The sequence below is a fragment of the Aplidium turbinatum genome, chromosome 2 (assembly GCF_918807975.1).
Source record: "Aplidium turbinatum chromosome 2, kaAplTurb1.1, whole genome shotgun sequence".
In the NCBI taxonomy this organism is placed as follows: Eukaryota; Metazoa; Chordata; class Ascidiacea; order Aplousobranchia; family Polyclinidae; genus Aplidium; species Aplidium turbinatum.
Genome location: NC_137473.1, coordinates 34,012,866 through 34,031,973, shown reverse-complemented (window position 1 = coordinate 34,031,973; position 19,108 = coordinate 34,012,866). Strand labels below are relative to the sequence as shown.

The following is a 19,108-nucleotide window of genomic DNA, read 5'->3' as shown; positions in this document are numbered from 1 at the left end:
CTAAGCTACAATGAAAGTTGCTAGTAAAAGTATAACTCTTTTGGAAAATTACAAATCAATGTTATTTTATTTTAAAGCTTCGAATAGACGGACTTGTAGCCTATAGACCGACGGCTTCGAATAGAAATCACATTGAATACAAAAGACTGCAAGGATCGTCTTGTTCATTTTGTAACAAAATAAATCGTGGAAATACATCAAATACTAAAATGCGAATATAAAAAAATATTTCAAAATTTTTTCATAAACAACCAAGAAAAAAGCAACTTTTTGACGTTATTTCTTGTCTGCAACTCAATACAAAGTTCAGAGTCGTGAACCAATTGCAGACAACGATTTGTAGACGGTGTTATTCTTCGAGTGTTCTCGGCTCTCCGGTGAGCTTGCGATATTTGTAGTTTCACCAATGCTGGTTGTATTTCGACCAAACATAGACATAAGAAATGCAGCAATAAAACATAATTTGCCATGTTTTAATTTAGAATGAAACAGAAACAAGAACAACAATAAACATTATAGCCTATGCTTAGTATCTAATGAAATGATACGGTTAAATTCCATTAAACCAGCGTCTATGCGTGTGGGATTATGCAAGATGCCTAAATTTTTAGAAGGAGCAAACTTTAGTTTAGGACAATACATTCCTTTTTTATCTTAGAAGCAGAACGCTGAAAAAATTTATGGAGAGTGAAATTTGGATCAAGAGTGCTGTTTTGAACGCGATCTGATTTGTTGCATAACAAATGATGACTCATCGTGGATTCGTTGTTCAGACAAGAATTTAACTCAAAGAGAACGAGCTCCTTTGGGTGCTCAAAATTGCTATCAGGTAAGTCTTCATCTCTTATTGTAGTATAGTTGTTGTCATGCCTGTAAAAGACAAATGTCACAAACGAGTTATTATCATGATTGTTGTTGAAAAGCAATGAGTAGTTTTCAAAAGAACCAGCATTGCGCAAGGCCACCCATTGTAGCTTTTTCCACGCAATTGCCTTTAAATGGTATTTTACCTACCTTGCTTCATAAAACTTCACAATAACTACAGGCTTAGTGCTGCAACTTGGGTTGCACGAAATTACATTTTTGTTAAAGATAAAACGAGATTCATTATCAGAAAAATAGTTTAAAATATCAAAACAAAAACTTTGCAACCAAACAAAATAAAAACTTTTGCACTTTTGAAAATGTGTCAAGTAGTTTATTTTAACAGAGACGAAAAAACATTGTGCACAATCCAAACGCATTTTACGTTACCTTCCACTTACAGTTCACAAATTGCCATCAGTTCATGTGTGCACACATTCGAAGCATTGTCTGACATTCCTCCATCGTGGTGGTGGATGATGGCTAGTTGGTTATTATTGTTATCGTTTTCTAGCGCGTAGAAGTCATGCAAAAATTTCAAAACGCCGTTGTCCTGACTGCAATCAATATACACGTATATTTCAGCCTAAAGATATTTAACACCAAAATTTTATTGTACTATAATGTATTTGTAGGCCTATATACATTTTGGGCATTTAATTCGTAACAAAGCTATTTCATTTTGAAGCAACGTACCGTTGGCTTCATATGCTTTTTTTTCATACTTTGACAAATAAGGGTGATTTTTATCTTAAATGTGATTTAATGTATTAAGCTCTGGAATCATTTTACAAAACAAAATTTAAATTAAGTTCTCAACCTAACTTCGATAAAACCTCTTTTCTTTGTATAATTGTTTGTGCAAACGTAAAATTCAAACTAACTTGGTCGTGTTGTCTGGGTCCATCTTTGTGCAAACATCTGCGGTTGCATTCCAACTGAGGGCATTAGAAATTTTGTAAATTTGGATTTTATTTCCATACTTGTGGCTAGTCGAATTCAAATCTGACATTTGTTGAATCGAATCACCATCGTTTCTAAATATATATAAAAGAATAAGATTGCTAGGTGTAGTCCCATAAAATAGAACAGAAGCCATAGTATCAAAATCATGTAGCCTACTTTTTGAACATATTTTTCTACAGTTTTAAAAACGTTCAACTTTTAAGAGTACTTCCATGAACAATACAATTAACCAAGCTCACAAAATAAAATAATGTCTATGATAAAGGCAATCGGTGGGATGGCGCAGCGGGTAAGGCGTTCGCTTTCCAATCATGCAATCCTGGTTCGACTCCCGGCTTAAGCTGGTTGTTGACAAAACACCGCTCACCTTTACCCAGGGTGGGCGTAGTTTCTGAAGTAAAGGCGGCCGAGAGAAAGGAACTGGCCACCCTACTCTCGTTAGTGCCCAAGGCTTATAATGTAATAATTAGTATAATGAAAACCTTATCTTCTTATCTCATGAAATGGGACTCACCTTTACCCTTAATAAAGGAAAACATCAGCTTAGCCTACGTTAGTCATCATGAACCAGTGATATATAAACCTAGAATTCATTTAAATTGTTACTTTATATCTTATTATCTTAACTAAGTTGCTTATTATCCCAAATATGTTGTTCTTGACCCCAGTTTTTGGAAAGTAGAGGGTGAAATATATTACTTTTTTTCATTGAAATCAATGCAATGTTACCTTTCTTCGACTGAACTATTGAAGTCACGTGGGCTTAGTAAGGACCAATCATATTCCACATAACACTCATCACTTTCATTTGTTTGAATAACTGGTTGTTGGTGGGATGAATTCAGAACGTCCATTGAAAAACAAATTCCCCTAAAAGTATTGTAAATAAAATTGGACTGTGTCCTACAATGAACATAAGTGGAAGATAAAAAAGTATTGTTTTGAAAACGTTTAATATGACACACCCATAGAAGACGAAGGACAATCAAATGGTAAAAAAGTTGAGCGACACAAAGTTCAGAAGTCGCATTGATATTCAATCCCAGTGACTGTTAATAGCCAAAAGCACTGAATTATGATCATGCTGTTTGCTCCTTAGCAGAATAATGAGACTCTGGTTCGATCCTCGAAAGTGCACCGGTTTTACACTGCTCAAAAGCATGTGGCCGTGTCTTTGGCAAGACACGTAATACCTCCAACTAACTATAATGTAAGCCAGCATACAACCATCATGCTGCAGTGCATTAAAAATGTTGTGCTATTGACAAAAAGCTTCACTCTTTCACATACCAGTATGTTTTGCACCCAGTATTAAGGGCCTGCAAAGAATTATTGATGTGTGCCAGCAGTATGCTATGTTGCATGACATTATATTTAATTGTAATAAAACTGTTGGAGTTATGTTCAAAACTAAGTTCTTAAAACTTGATTTCCAACCGTTTGTTTATCTGGGTGATGAATGTATTCGTTTTGAAACGACAGTAAAGTACTTAGGCATTGTGATTAACAACATGCTGTCTGATGATGAAGACATGAAAAGACAGCTCCGGTCACTTTACTGCTCTGGCAATATGCTGAGAGCAAGATTCCCCAGGTGTTCTACCACTGTCAAAAACGTATTATTTCGATCCTACTGTATGCCAATGTATGGATCTCAGCTGTGGTGTAAATATTTTTCGTACAGTATCAATCGTCTACGTGTAGCGTATAATAACAGCTATAGAATTACATTTCATCTTCCGAGACGTATAAGTATAAGCTCTGTGATGGTAACTAACAAAATTACGACGTTTCATGCTCTCCTTCGTAAAAGTATATATAAATTTACTGATCGCTGCTTTAACACATCGAATACGTGGATTCAGCATTTGATGAATTCCGAGTGTTATCATCAATCTGCTTTCTTCCAGCATCGTGATCGTGCTCTCCAGCCTGAAACTTGTGCTTAATATTTGTGTAGTACCGATAGCTGCTAGGCCTACTCGATTTCTGTGTGGTGTTGTATTTCGTTTTCTTTGTGTGTTTGTATCCTATGGACCAATTCTACTTGTGTCTGAAACAAAATCCAAATAAATACCAGCCAGAAATGAAATCTGTGATATTAGATCCGTCTTGTTCAGACAAACACAGCCTACTGCTGACCACGCATTCTTAATTTTAGCTCTCGTAAGTCGCCAATTACTGTAAAATGCATGATCTATAAGAAGTGAATGAAGCTGGCTCAATCAGGCTTGCGATCGACAAGGTCTAAAGTACTTTGTTTGAGCGATCGACAAGGTCTAAAGTACCTTGTTTGAGAACAAACCTTGTCAAAGGAGAGCTACACTTAAAATAAAAACACACATAACCCTCCTGATGTTAATATGTATTTCAAAGTTAAACAACCAGATTGCCTTACTGGACTGTCGTGTTTGACTCTGCTTCCCATTTGGCGACATGTTCCTTCATTGAGCGCCAGATACTTAATTCAATTCCGGTTATGAAGTTGACCTCATCATGCTTGGAAGATTGTGGAATTAATTTGATCGGAACCATGCTAAAAAGAAATCAAGTTTTCTTTGTAAAAGCTTTTAAAGCGACGCAACATTCAACAATGCGCTTTTGGTCGATCTTCAAAAAGCAACAGTTGCATGTAGCTTATTCTTCTTGCATTAGTTGTGGCCTAGCTCGATAAATGATCACGTTATATTTAAAGTCAGGGCTACCTCTTGTCGTTTGCCGTCTCAAAAAACGCAGTTGACCCATTTAGATTGAATACTTGTAGCAAGTAGTTTTGTTTCATCCCACTGGCTTTTAACAACAGATCGCTTCCCTTTTCTTCCACAACTTTTATCTTTAGCTTTCTTGTTTTTTTTTAGCAAACTTCTAATATCATCCTGTGATTAGATAGCCGTTTAAGTAACGAAAAATTACATCTCATTATTTTGAAGATGTTTACTCACATGTTTTGTGTATTATTGCTACTAGCTGGATCGGCATCTTGATTGCATTCTTCGATGATTTTGCAAATGTCTTGCTCAACTGCGCCAGCTACCGGAAAGCCGATATCGGTTTTTGAATCGTTTTGCTTCTCAACAAAACCTTCATCTTGATTCCAGCAGACCTTTATTTCTCGAGCATTGGAAAGACAAACAAGGAAGAAAAAAAGAACCAAAAGCTCCATCTTAACAGTTATAAATTGTCTAAACACAAATAAGTCTTCAAACAAACAGACAAACATTTACCAACAACTACAAACAATCTATTAAAAAAATAGAGTTTAAAACATCATCACACAAAACATAAGCAGATAGATATTCAGTTGTGACGTAATAAACAATTAAATTATCCTGCTAATCTTTCTAATAAACTTATTAAAATTTCCAAAATCAATCGTCATCTTTGAAATCTTCCTTAGAATTAATCAATTATCTAAAAGGATGCCTAGTACAATAAAAATAATCAAAAAAGTAAAGAGTATCACTCTAAATTGGCAATTTTAAGTTTATTATAGAGTTTTTGCCACACAAGTGTGGTTTCGTCGATATGCATTTCAATAAGCAGCTTCTGACGATCCCGCAAAGGGTGAAACATACTGTAAAGGTTACTTTGATAATAGTGATTGCATTTATTTATATATTCTCTTTTAAATAGAATTTAAATATAATATATGCTTATTCAAATAAAATTCGTACTCAAATATGTCTACTGTATTAGAATGAGAATATATACCAACGAAGCCACACTTGTGTGGCGAAAGCTCTATAATAAAATTAAATTTGCCAATTCAGTGTGAAAAAATGGCTGCAATGCTTATTGCTTAGTCAATCAAAGTGAAGAATGAAGAAACCAAAATTAGCTTTGCTGCAAAAAATATTTTTTAAGACTCATAGATATCAAATATTTCTCATAGATATCTGCTGCAAAACAATACCACTTAAATGATCGTTGTCAAAACCAAAGTTAAAGAAAAATTGCAGTCTTAATTTCAGGTGGGCATTAACCACGAAAAGCTCTTTTAAAATGAAACAATGTTTTTAACTGTACTTTACCAAGCTTCTTTACCAAACTTTACCAAGCAATAACAAATCACACTACTAAACAATGAGTATATTATTCCAACTCAGCATATAGGCTAATGCACAATTTTGTTTCGACATGGCTTTTGCTCAACATCAATTATACCACGTTGTGCAGCATACAACTGGGGGACAAGTTACTGAAAGGATTGATAACTTTTGCAAGGATCTGCAACAAATATTTGAAAATTGCAAAAATAGGTTGCCTGAAAGACATCACACAGGATAGGCTTTTCACTGGCAACACGCTCTAAATTAAGGGATTTCTGTGGAAATTTCTTCAAATAAAATTTATTTTTGAGGTAAATTTGTATTAAATAGGCTAATATATTTCCTGATATCTAGAGGAGATAGATTTTATGATTGCGGTTTCCTTTTCAAATAATTTTTATAGTTTTATATTTTCATAAATTTTTTAACGCAACTGCGCTATTTTCCAGAAAGTAAAAGCAATAAAAAAAAAGAAATACGTATGTTTGGCAACTCTTGTCGTACATGTGCTGATATAATATCAGGTGCAGTTATGCAAGGATTTAAATTTAAAACTTTTGTATTTTACGTGTAAATTACTCATTGTAACAAACTTGAGCTTTTTTGCTTAAGTGTTATGCAATTCATACTTTTTGTATATATAACTAACACACCTTACAGTCACTAAACAGTAGCCTGAAGCCAAACTCGATAAAGCACTATTCAGCTTTACAATACTGTATCTAAAACAAAATAGAAAAAAATATGTTTGTTTAATTCCACTTTGTATTGATCCTTCTAACTCTGTCTAATATCACTCCAAAATGTCGGTACTGACATTCTGTATCCATATCATGTAGTCATAAACGTTACGTATGTGGGTAGTCAATAGGCAGTTCAGTTATGTTTACGTTTAAATGGATGTATAATGATGTAGCAACCATTGATTTGATAAGCAATTAGTTTGATTCATTCTTATCAAATAATAACAATATGTAGCGGCGCATGTTTTCGTAAACAATTCAATTATTCATGCAACGGAAACAAATGCTTTGTTGTTTGTTTGGTTGGCAGTTTTAGTGCACAGATACGCAAGCATTGTTATCATACGTCATCAATAGAGCAATCGAAACGAGACAAAATACCTTCAAAAAATCCATTACGATAACAAATAAGCTACTGTTATTAAAAAAAAAAAAAAAAAATTTAAACTTGAATAAGTGAATTACGGTATCTCAAATTTAAAAAATAACCTATCGCCTGTTATTGATACCTCAAGACACATCATAAATTTTAAAACGTTTCATTTGGTGAGTCAATTGTTTGTTAAACTAAGTATACAGCGAAACATGCTTGTTTTACAAAATAATAATGGTCTTATTTTGGTTTGCTAAATGGGTAAAAATTGCATCTCAGAACGCCAGAAACTCAGTGAGTGCTTTCATGCTGGTCCGTCTTTTTCTATTTTCCAATGGCTGTCCGCCTAGTTGACTGTACTGATAGTTTGATCAACGGTATATTTTATCCAAAATTGCGCAACTAATACAAATGGATTCCTCAAGTTCGCCCACTGTGGTTGCTCGCTTATAAACGTGCAGAGCTTGGGACAGTCCAAGTAAGTGAGAATTGTGATGCAATGGGAAAGAAATAGCCAAGTGCGGCTTCCTGCAGACCAATGTTAGATGACTGGATACGTGGTATGAGCGAAGAAGTTATCTAATGGGCTCAGTGGCAAACATCTAATCGCAATACTGCATCCATACCGCTAATACTGCACACAAAGTGTTGTTTAAAATTGTGTCAATTTGGTGGAAGTGGGTGCTGTAAAGCAAACCTAACAAGCGTACAGGATTCCGCGATAACGTCCTAGTTGGATTGGAGCAGTAGTAACGATCCGCTAGGTGGGCCAAGTAAGAAAAAAATGCACATTCAAAACTTTGTGACAATGTCGTTCTACAGGCTACAGCATCGTAACTTTATGCGTTGGCAGATACTATTAATTACAAGAGCTTTGCATGCCTTTAGAATGGTAAACAAAGATGAGATCGTTCATTATAAAGTTACTGAAGATGTTGTCTCAGTCTTTACACAGGGTAGAGCAGTACTTTACACAGGGTAGAGTTCTCTGTAGTCAGGTTAGGCGTCTGCAAGTAAACTTGTAGTCACTTTTCGTACCGTAAACCTTCTTTTGTTCAAGTTGTGATGCAATAATTTTTGAATTGGTCACGTCTCTGTGAGTTTAGTCGTAGGTGAGAGAACAACTGATGTGGGTTCACACTCTGGATCTCTAGTGTAAGCTATGTGCGTTCTTGGTAAGCGTTATCTAATCTAAGTTGATACTAAATAATGATAACTTTACCAAGTCTTTATTGATTGAGTAGTTGTGACGTAATCTACTTAAACATAGTCCGCCCCGTTAGCTCAGTGTTTACGCGCCCGCCTCAAGATCACGTGGCTCTGGTTCGACTCTCGGGGCGTGTGCTTGAGCAACGCATTTCAGGACTGCTCTCTATTCAGCGGCACTTAGTGAATGGAATAATTCCCCAGCAGCAACACTTCAACAATCGGAAAACTTCACTCTGTCAATCTCGGTAACCGGCCCTGCGTTAAGAACCTCTACAGGTAAGCAAAACTACCAGGAATATCCTATCAAGGTTTTGTCAGTCCGAAGATAACGATTTAAAACCAAACCAAAAAACAACATTCAATTCTCATGATTTCAATTATGTAGCCTAACATGCGCAGCATTCAACGTATTGTAAAGACGCAAAGCCCAGTAGTTTTTGTTCGTTTTCAAACGCGACTTTGTTTAAAGATGATACTGGTTAGAGAAAGAAACCAATAATAGGTTATTATTTGAATAAAATCTTTCATTCAATAGAGTAACAGAGCATCTACTGGTCTTGGAGTAAATAGTTTATGCATAGGCCTATAGCCACTCTTTCGTCGCTTGTTGCACTCCCAAAAATTATAAAACGGTACTTTATCCTCTTTTATTTGATCAGGTATCAAACTATTGGCTACTGGATCATCTAATCAAAGACAAAAATCCACTGCTTTAGATACTAGCTAATCTAGAAATCTGAAGGCTGCTGCCGTTGAAAAGTTTTTTTTTCTATTTGTTACTTCTAATTTTTGAAAACATAACATCAAAATCATGGCGCGAGAATTCAAACGTTGATGTGCGTGCATGAAAGAAATAGCACTCGTGTAGGTATCAACTGACAAATATGCGTTCAATCTGATGCAGTGTACGCTTTTATCGAATTGCAACATACCAGTAATACACATAGAAATGTCTGTCTTTAACAGCACCATATTTGGTCAGCATAAAAACCATCATAACAGGCAGTACCGCGTCAAACATGAAACATATTACGTAACCACCGTAATGATTTAGTATTTTATCAAAACAACTTTCCAGGACACACAAAGAAAATGGCAACTTGAATAAGTCATAAACTTGAGCGTATGTGAAATGTAGCTCAGTATCTTCTTGATACTTGAAAAAATTCCTTTTGAAGCAATGGTTGCAGTATATTGCAGCCTACATGTACATTGTACAGCCATTGAGAGTAAAGCTGATGTTTTAATAGCTATTGGTAAAACATGACAGGTCGGCAAATGTGAAATGCTTAAAAATTTCATAATCAGTGCGTCACGGCAAAGCTAAACTAAAACGTAAACAAAACAATAACAAGCAAAGTAAATGATTGCAATATAAAAAAATGTTTTTATAAAATGAAATTGTGTAGAAAAATCCGTTGCAAAATTAGGGCGCTAAAAATGAAGAACAAAGGTCACATATTGTACGTTGAAATCTATAAGGGTTGTTGTCGTTACGGCAGCTACCCTTTCAATAGCCTAAGTTATCTCAATAAGCAGAAAGTGATGCATATTCTTCACAAACACTTGTAATTGTAAAGAAAACAAATTCAGCAATAGTGCTCATGCGACATTACATTGTCCAATAGCCTAATTTATCCAGTTTTTATTTTACATGTTTCATTGTATCGGACCTTGCTTTGAATAAGTATTTGAGTTTAAAGTGCTCCTTTTTCCAAACATTTGATTTAGTGAATTTTGAGGACAACTTGGCAGGCTTATTACAAACACATAGGTTACGATACAAAGCTTGAGGTAGCCTACACAGGATTCAGAATGGTTTGAGTGTAATTGGGATATAAAACGCTTCTCTATGCAATAAATAACTTAGAAAAGAGTTGCAGAAATTGCACTTTACTCAGTTTTTACACTGGTGTACTTTCAAGAGTAACCCTGTTTTGTCCGGCAGTTATTGGTTGTGTTTTAGGAATACAAGCCCGGCATGGAACTGAAGAAAAACTAGTACATTCTTCCACATTATTGTTCTGACTTACATTGTTCCTTTGGATCCGTTTTTTTCGGATACTACCAGGCGGTAAAGTGCTTGGTACCGAAATTGAATCAATAATCTCATCTATATTGCGGATGAATACAGAAATGTGGGCTTCTGGGGAAAGCGGTATTTCGCTTTGGTTTGCAGTAGAGTTGTTAGCAGCGTTTCTATCTCTAACTTCATTACGTTGCACAGAAGAAAAATGATTGCAAGTTTGTGTTTCCCCTCTAGCTCTGCCGTCGCTCTCTATGGTTCTGTGGGCATCAGTACCAAAGCTGTCTTCACCAGCTGAAGGAAGAGGGCATTGGCTGGGTTCATGTTGCTGAGATGCGTTAGGTCTAGCAACCGAGTGGGATATTCCTGGCCTTGCGGTTTGTTCAATCGAGGCCCGTGCGTCATTAGGAAGGTCATCATCTCCATTGAAAGAAAAATTAACAGTGCCCATGGCCACCTGCACAACAAACAAAAATTAACTTCAAACGTCTGCAATTCTCAGTCACAAAAATACTATTGGATAACCAAATACCGGGAAGATGTTTACACCTACTAATGTTTAAAGAATATATTATGATAAATAAAGAAACGCGATCTTGCATTGTTTACGTTTATGTTCCTACTTCCAGCATCAGTTGAAACTGACAGAACTAAAATCACCCATATTTCATTGAAAAAAAAAGTTTTTCTAAAAAACACTCATTCACTTCAAGCTGCACCTATTTAAAGCTACTTTGAAAAAGTGAACAAAAAACTTGGATTCAGGAGAATTTCGGTTAACTGCGCTACAAACAGACCAAATGTATAAACAAAACATCAGAAACGCAAAAACGTGAAAAACGACTTTGTTTATCAACTCTGTTCTACCTTAAAATATGAAGGCGGGGCATCTTCTCGTTCAATGGCGGCCATAACCTGACCATAGCTGGGCAAACCTGAATTTCTGCTGACAGAAGAAACGTTGCTTCTTGAGTTTGAGCCATTTTCTATCCCATTGGGAGACCGGTCACGACCGTTTACCATGAAGCGTCGCCTTTTTCTCACTATGGTCACAATAATTCTGCAAAACATAATTATGATCTAGTTCAAAAAACGCGTATTGTAAAAAAAATACCAAACAGTTGCGTTTTATTGTGAGCTCGAAAACCTAACAACCTCACTCCTCAAAAATTATTAAAAAATTCAAATCGCGCTTTACTATGTTCTTGAGCTTTGGTAATTAATATATTAGAGTTTAGGGCCATTCGGGGTAATCAGACAAAAATACTTTAAGATGAAAGAAATTTTGTTCCTTTCAGTTCAAAATCTCTTGATTTCATTTCTAATTAGGTTTCTGAGTGAACGGTTTCTGAAGCGAATTGAAGTTCATCTGGTCCTTTGTCTCCATTCATAGAATTTGAGCATACGCTGACGACGACGAGTGAACAGTTTAGTTTTCGACTACTTGGAGTTACAAATTTCAAATTCTTTGAAAATGGCCTATAGCTCATTGACAACTGCACAGTGCACACTGCACATACGTTCAACTACAATAATCTTAAATGCAATCAGTTGAGTGAAGTGAAAACTTGTTTTCATGCAATTGTGTTATGTGAAGGAGTAGCAAAGCAAGTAAAGGTTTATTTTTAAAACTTGCAAATTTTAATCATTCTCTCCAGAGTGCAAGAATTTTTTTTCAATACAAGTCTAAGCGTGTCTTAGTAACTTGTTTATTTTTCTCTGCGTTTAGAGGTCTTCGTAGTCAAAACCACGACGTACAGTAGCCTATTACCTTCGAGCAATCAATCCAATAGATACAAGGATGAAAATGCCTAAGACCAACACAATGGGAATAAGGATTTTGGTAGTAAACAAAAAAGGATGGTCATCGCTTTTGTCTCCAGTCTTTTCACCACTATCCGTAGCAGGAATCTCTGATGCAGATTGTTGATCGCAGTCATATATTTTACATGGGTCCATAAATCTTCAATGAGTGTGATGTTAACCAATTTTAAATAAATACCTACAGTCCAATACGTGTTCTGCAAAGCAAAAAATTAAAGCCAAAGTTATAAAGTGTACTACTTTATTTACAGATTTTATTTTCATGGAAATAGAAAATTTTCAAAAATATACTGACTACGTTGTTAAAAGTGTAGTACAGTAAGTACTGTAGCTTAAGTTGTAACAACGTAGTCAACAAATAAATAAGCGAATCTAACAGAATGCTTTGAAAAAACATCATATAGCCATAAAATGAAAACATGCCCAAATTGCCCATAACAAAATTATCGTAAAATAACGTTAAAAAGCAAAACGTGGCAGAACGCATTGAACACTTCGCTTCTGAACTGCATTTTGCAATTTCTTAATAGCTTTCCTAATCTTTTCATTTGTTCAGTCCTTGTCAGCATAACACATTGAAACTAACATCTAGTCCTACACGATCTGAGCTGTTCACTCCCTTCTCTATGTTGAATAACAATTTGTGCACAAGCAATTTACTGTAGCGTCGTTTATCCTTTCTTGCTACGAGTTATTGTAATTCGATTTCTGTCATCATTTCTTTCGCAAGCACATTAGTATTAATGTTGCTAAGTTACGTTAAAACTCCCCAAGAGACATGATAAGCAAACATACGACGAAAGACGGTTCTGACAAGCAACATGGCTGACCGTATGTTGAGAAAAATGGAACTCACATGGGCCTCCTACGGTCGCCAGCCATATGCTGCTGCTTTATTCCTTATAAGAATATGTAATGTTTTCGTAATATCTTAGCGTACTGCTTCAGCACACTACATCACGTTTAATTTTGAGTTTTCTACAGTTTACAAGTTACAAAGCAGCTTGGTAACGCAGCCATATTTACATTTCCTATAAAGTATCTGCATATATTCATTTTCTTTTTATTAACCATAACAAATTTAAATTTAATTGTTTAAGTTAAGAATTGAAAAATCGACGTAATTGAAGCACTTGAATACGTCACAAAAGTTTTTTAACATAGCAAAACTATCACAAGTGGTTTTTATACAAACAATTGAATAGACTGTTACAAATTTTGAAAAAGTATGGTTTATTAACTAGAAAAGCAAATTGCCCTTTTCACTCTTTGATATCTCTGCACTCTACTGAGTACTGTACACAGTACTAGAGAGTAAACTTTGCCAGAATGTGATATTTAAACCACTTACAAGCTTTAAATACAAGATAACCTTTTAAAATTCAAAACAATCTGCTTGTTCCTGTAATTAAAGTCAAATCGGAATTGCTGCATTGAAGCTTTGTGCATGTCGATGGAATAAAAATGTGCTCATAAAAGGCTGGGTATGCTATCAATGAGCTAACTTGCAGGTTTTTTGTAGCAATTTGATTTAATAATTTGCAATTTGCGTATAGCTAGGCTCTAACTAGTTGAAGTTTCAGGAATGAATAAAAAACTGTAAAACCTGTTACGTTTCGACAAATTGTATAATTTTCAAATCGTTTGGCGTTAAACAGTGATCTTTTATTGTGACTGATACACTTGGCAACTAGAAAGTAATGTAAACCATGAAGTCATTTCAAGGTCATTAAACCAAAACTGTACTCATAAAGGATGGAGCCTTGTTACAGGCTGCATACATAAAACAAACTTTAACAAAATGGCAATGAGAGAAAAAAATGAAATAAATCTAAATAACCAATTTGTGTGTTTTTAAGAAATACTAGAGCTTTGCAGTCATTAATTTAAAAATTAAATAACTGTTAACGTTGCATGAAGGTAACTGTGTTGTATTGACAGAAATATTTTAACTTCAATGACTTTGAAAAGGATTAAATAACGGTATGTAAGTTATTTTAGAAGCATCATCTAAGCATTCACAACGTGCAAACTAAATGGATGATATAAATAGGTTAAAACATTTCTACACGGTTTTAGCAAGAAAACGAGAACATCTGGCAGACGGGGATTGCCTGGTGGTCCACAGTGTGACCGTCGCAATCCTTCTGCTGGAGAATAAATGATAATTTCATTATAACTGCCGTTTCTCTAGTCTGTCTGTTTGTCTGGTAAGCATAAAAAAAATCACTGTTAATTTTATCAGTTTACACACACCAACATATTAAATCACTGCAGCAAAGCACTGACAATGGAAGGGTCCACATAGGATAATGTTTATTCTGCCGGCATGATCAATTGGATGTTGAATTATACGCCAAATGTGCGCTGATCGCACACTAAAATTTCAACATCTAAGCAAGTTCTTGCAAAGCGACATACTGTAGTCTTATAAAACATGCTCAAATTTACAGTAGCTATGACCGGAGTACTGTACTTCACGAAAAATTTTCTACGCTTTAAAATCAATCGTGCTGGTCTTTGTTCTTTTGGTTTTGACTATTTGGTCTTGAACCATCGCATTCATGTACAAATCGAGAAGACTGGTCTCATTTTGCTTGACTAAAAATCAAATGTAGGCAATGTATCTTTGCTTCTAACACTACTTTGCATTGTTAAAGGAGGTCTTCATACAAAACCAATTTAACTTCACAAAAACAAGTGCAATGAATATTTTAAATTAACTAGCAAGACCAAAAAGCTTTTGAAAAACATGTCAACCCAGTTTGAAACTGTAAGTCACGCGTTTTTGCCTGATAAGCATTGCTTTCGATTATATCATATTTATTTGAAAAGGAGCAGACAAGAATAATTTACAGTAATTTAGTCACCAAAGCATCGATGCCAAAATATCGATTCAGCAAATGGTGACCAAATAAATTCTTAATTTGCTTTTCTCTTAACTGGAGGAGCATTGCTTCCATGCGAAATGTCAGCACTGAGCTTTAATCATAATAATGATATAAATTGCACCGGCTCATTTCATTCTTTGAAACCAGATTTTTGCAAGCTCTAAGCAAACCAAATGACCAGACACAAAGACCTGCTTGCTGATATCCGAGATGATTTTTAATCGTTTTCTGAGATTTTCACTTGATTGTTTTTAAAAAGTTATCTTGAAATCAAACACAAACAAGATGATATCCTGCTAAACTTTACACTTTTTAAAGTAAAGTCACAGATTCACTAAGATAAACCATGGATAAACTCTTAAATAGTAAACCATTGAACAAATCTGCCCTAGACTAAGAAACGTCATCACACAGATAAATGCTATTTGATTAACAACTGTTAGGTGGAAAGTCTCAACGAATGTTTGCATTTGGCCAATAAGTTACACACAAAATTAAACCTGATTGTAGAAATGGTGATAAAGAAAAATTTGGATTGGTTTAGATTTGTAGATCAACTAGCAATATATGCAAATGCTGTTTCCAGCAAGTGACACTGATCAAACAATACAGCATAGTGGACTGTCAGCGTCTGGAAGCAATATTTCGAGAAAATGAAACCACTTTTACTGACAAAAAGTACAAAAACGACAAAAATTGTTTCCAAATTTATAACTCAAGTTGCAACTGTATTTTGCAGACACTTCATATTGCATTAGGAAAAGCGAGAGCGACAGTTTATATTCAAGTACACTATACAAACAAGTCTGATGAAAATAGTCACCTCATTAATATTGAACAGAAAACTGCTTCTTAGTTTTGAGCTACGCGTATTTCGAAGTCGTGTGGGAGTTTGTTTTGACCAAGATTACGAAGCCTAAAAATAAATATAGGGCGTTCAACGTTTGGGGTTAAGCTTTTAAGAGGCAAAACTTCTTTAGAATTTTTCAAACTGTATGACGGACTTGCTGTAGACAAAGTTATTTAGACATTTATTCAAAGTCTAAACAAACATCCTGAGAAAACGCAACGTCATATCATCAGTGTAAGCCCAACCAGGCACAAAGAAAGTTATCGCCGTCATCCCACAGACGCATACATACAATCCCTTAGTCATTCAAACGAAGCGAAAAATTTAATGCATCACAATGTTCGTATTTTTGACTTGTTTCATAAATTAGTATAGCTTGTGTTTCTATCGTTTCTTATACCATGCACTCAAACTGCTTAAATGCGTTGTAACATAACTGTGGCTACAGTGTTCTACACTCCAGATGTACTTAAGCTTTAATGTTCTAAAACAATATCTTTAAAGTCAAATTCTAGATAGCTAACTAACACTTTCATCGTTTATTGCAATGTATCTACAGTAGTGTTTTCAACTTCGTATCCTGAAGTGAAGTTAATGTAATAACCACGTTTTTTTTTTTTTTTTGAAACAAAGGAAAAATCTATTGGTAATATAAGAATAGTCTATTATGCTTCAAGCATAACCCACTTTTGCTCTTTCGTATCTTAACATAGCCACATTTGAAATATGCCTTTTCAAGCTAACCTAAATTATAACTTACGGTGAATTAAAATAGTCGCAATATTTTCGACTTGGTTTTATTTCCTGAAAAATTTGTTTTTTAAAAAATCTCCAAAAGTAGGCTATTGGAATTATTAGGATTTATTTAGTTTTATTTTGTGAGAGTTCATCATTTTTTCCATGTTTGTTTTTTTTTCTCACTGTTTTGAATATAGAACATTTCTCTCAGGTGACAGATGTAGGCTATGTTGGATGCCTTGCAGATCATATTTTAAAGCTTTAATTTTACATCATTTTAGCCAAAAAATAGCCTATGCTATATATCTGTATGTCAGTGACTTGACAACTTTCGTCATTCACTCACAAGCAATATGATTACAAAACATGTATTGTCTTTTTGTTAAACGTTATTGTTTGAGAGCAAATGAAACGCAAAATATAAATAAACCTTGGCTAGAACCTTTCTACCACTTCAAGCGCTTGTCTCACTAAGCCTGCCTGCCATCAATCTAATAAGTGCGAATCTGCGAGACTTTTACAGCTTTATATGCAGAGCGATAGTAAAACCTCATTTTGTAAATAAACAGAAATCAGCTGCGCAACTCTTTTTATTACGACACAAAGGTAGTTTGAAAATTGCAAGCAAAAACATCCTACTCAGCATTCCCGGTAAGATAATCACTATGTGTTAATGAAGTTGCACAACTGCGGTTTGAAAGGATTGTTTTCACAAATAGATTTTCCTTCAGCTATAAAAAGTTGGTGTAAGCGCAAGACTGGGTTGTTAATCATCTATCAAATCTGTAGATAGCAGATGTGGCAGAAAAAAAGGTGATTCAATGAAGACAAACTATATAGCTCGAGGCTACATGTGTCTAAACTCATATTTTTAATTATTTGTTTATTGCACCAGTGCTCATGAACAAGCACTAAGTTATCTGACGTCAGTTTGTTAACATCACCACGTAATCACAATGCTTGTGAAGCAGATAACCTGATATAGTGGGATGTTTCTTGTTTTCTCAAAAATAAAATAATATTTTTTGATTTTTCCAGTGTGTAATGAGGTTAACAATAACTAACTAGAAACAACAATATTTTGAAACTATTCTGAATCTTCAAAATATTTTGGTTTGTTTGATCGCTTCATTTTACTTTTATTTTAAAATGAACTTCTTAGGAAATAATTTTATTTTGCTTCAAAATAATAATTTTCAATTTGCAACAAAACTAAAACAAGCAATAACGTTTGAACACAAAAAGGCAATAGTTGCATGCCCTTGATAAATCAGGAATACGAGTGTTTGTTACAAACGTAGTTCGAAGATTTTGAAACAAAGCTCAATTTTGCTTTGCTTCGAGGTGAAGTGCCTTTGTCTTGATTTCGTTGCAATTGTTTATGTTTCACTTTTAACCGCTTTCATGGGGTAAGTTTTGTTTCATTTCAACTAAATAATTAACGTTTCGAAATGTAAGCACCATTGCTGCTGGTTTATTAACTACACAAACAAGCTAAAATTACGCAAACATAATATAACTTTTTGGTAATAAACAATTACGGAAAAAAGAAGCTGTACTTACGTATCAATAAACAGTTATGCGGTGACACATTGCACCATCTGAGGTGCAATCTAATGTCAAACGTAAAAGCCAAAATTTTAATCTGATTGCTGAAAACAGCAAAAAATATCAACATAAGCATTTCGCTTTTTTGCGCAATCGTTTGCACCGTTTCACCACACACCGTTGAGAAACACACCCAGTGCCTCTAAGAAAAAGCTGACTCAATCAAATGTAAAGATGCCACGTTCTATTCAAAAGAATCTTTTGCGATGAAATAATACGTTACTTTCTTTATTAAAGTATTGTTTTAATACATGGTGGTCTTGGAATGTGCTAAATAGGTTTGTTTTCGAAAGCAGGCTAACTTTAATTTACATAGAACTTGCCACGGCAACACGCTCATTATCAGATAGGGTATTTTGCATGGTATTTTGTAACGTTTTACTGATAAAGACGTAAAACAAAAATTTCAAATATCAAGCTCAATGGGGGGCTTTAACTCCCCATTGCGTACGCCACTGCTTCCTGACAGTCAGAACAAGGCTGAACTCGCTAGAACAGCAAGCTAGTTGTGAGTCGCTCAGCAACGCGGTATAGCATACTGGCCAATAAGACTCCGATTAACTACACTACTGCAGTTTATGTTTGTCAGCAGCTGAGTTCAATTAACTTATAAAAGAGGCGTTTTGATGTTATGTGGCATGAAATACTGGTGATACTGATGATCCTAGCTTCATGGGCGAAACACCGGTGTCTATCACTGTCAATTCTTGCTACAGTTGGCTACCGAAAAACATATCTGCTATAGGCTACTGGCCATGATTTCCTACCTTGTTATATGGAAAACCATTTGCTGACAAATCAATTCTAAGTTGTTTTTTGAATATGTAAATCAATTTCCTAAGAAAGTAGCTACTAATTAGAACTGTTCAGGATTACTTTATTCATAAAGTGAATTGTCTTGCAAATTCTAATGTCTTGCATTTGTGAATTCTTCGTTCGGTAGGCCTATGTCTATGACAACCGCACG

The 19,108-nt window shown here is 34.9% G+C and overlaps 2 protein-coding genes across 3 annotated transcripts; both read right to left on the bottom strand.

Annotated features, from left to right (window-relative positions):
• Nucleotides 1-144: 144 nt before the first annotated feature.
• On the bottom strand, nucleotides 145-5,062 carry LOC145765228 (uncharacterized). Of its 2 annotated transcripts, none has more exons than XM_082577013.1 (6): nucleotides 4,773-5,062; nucleotides 4,229-4,366; nucleotides 2,560-2,700; nucleotides 1,749-1,901; nucleotides 1,266-1,421; nucleotides 145-870 (listed from the first exon to the last, which is right to left on the bottom strand). In XM_082577013.1, the coding sequence occupies exons 1-6, from the start codon at nucleotides 5,048-5,050 to the stop codon at nucleotides 624-626; spliced, it is 1,113 nt and encodes a 370-aa protein (XP_082433139.1). In that variant the 5' UTR covers nucleotides 5,051-5,062; the 3' UTR covers nucleotides 145-623. The 2 variants fall into 2 exon arrangements, with proteins under 2 accessions (XP_082433139.1, XP_082433140.1); XM_082577014.1 differs by lacking the exon at nucleotides 4,773-5,062 and adding an exon at nucleotides 4,536-4,726.
• Nucleotides 5,063-8,961: 3,899 nt separating this feature from the next.
• On the bottom strand, nucleotides 8,962-12,189 carry LOC145788518 (uncharacterized). Its single transcript, XM_082600280.1, has 3 exons — nucleotides 12,002-12,189; nucleotides 11,098-11,290; nucleotides 8,962-10,687 (listed from the first exon to the last, which is right to left on the bottom strand). The coding sequence occupies exons 1-3, from the start codon at nucleotides 12,187-12,189 to the stop codon at nucleotides 10,109-10,111; spliced, it is 960 nt and encodes a 319-aa protein (XP_082456406.1). The 3' UTR covers nucleotides 8,962-10,108.
• Nucleotides 12,190-19,108: the final 6,919 nt, after the last annotated feature.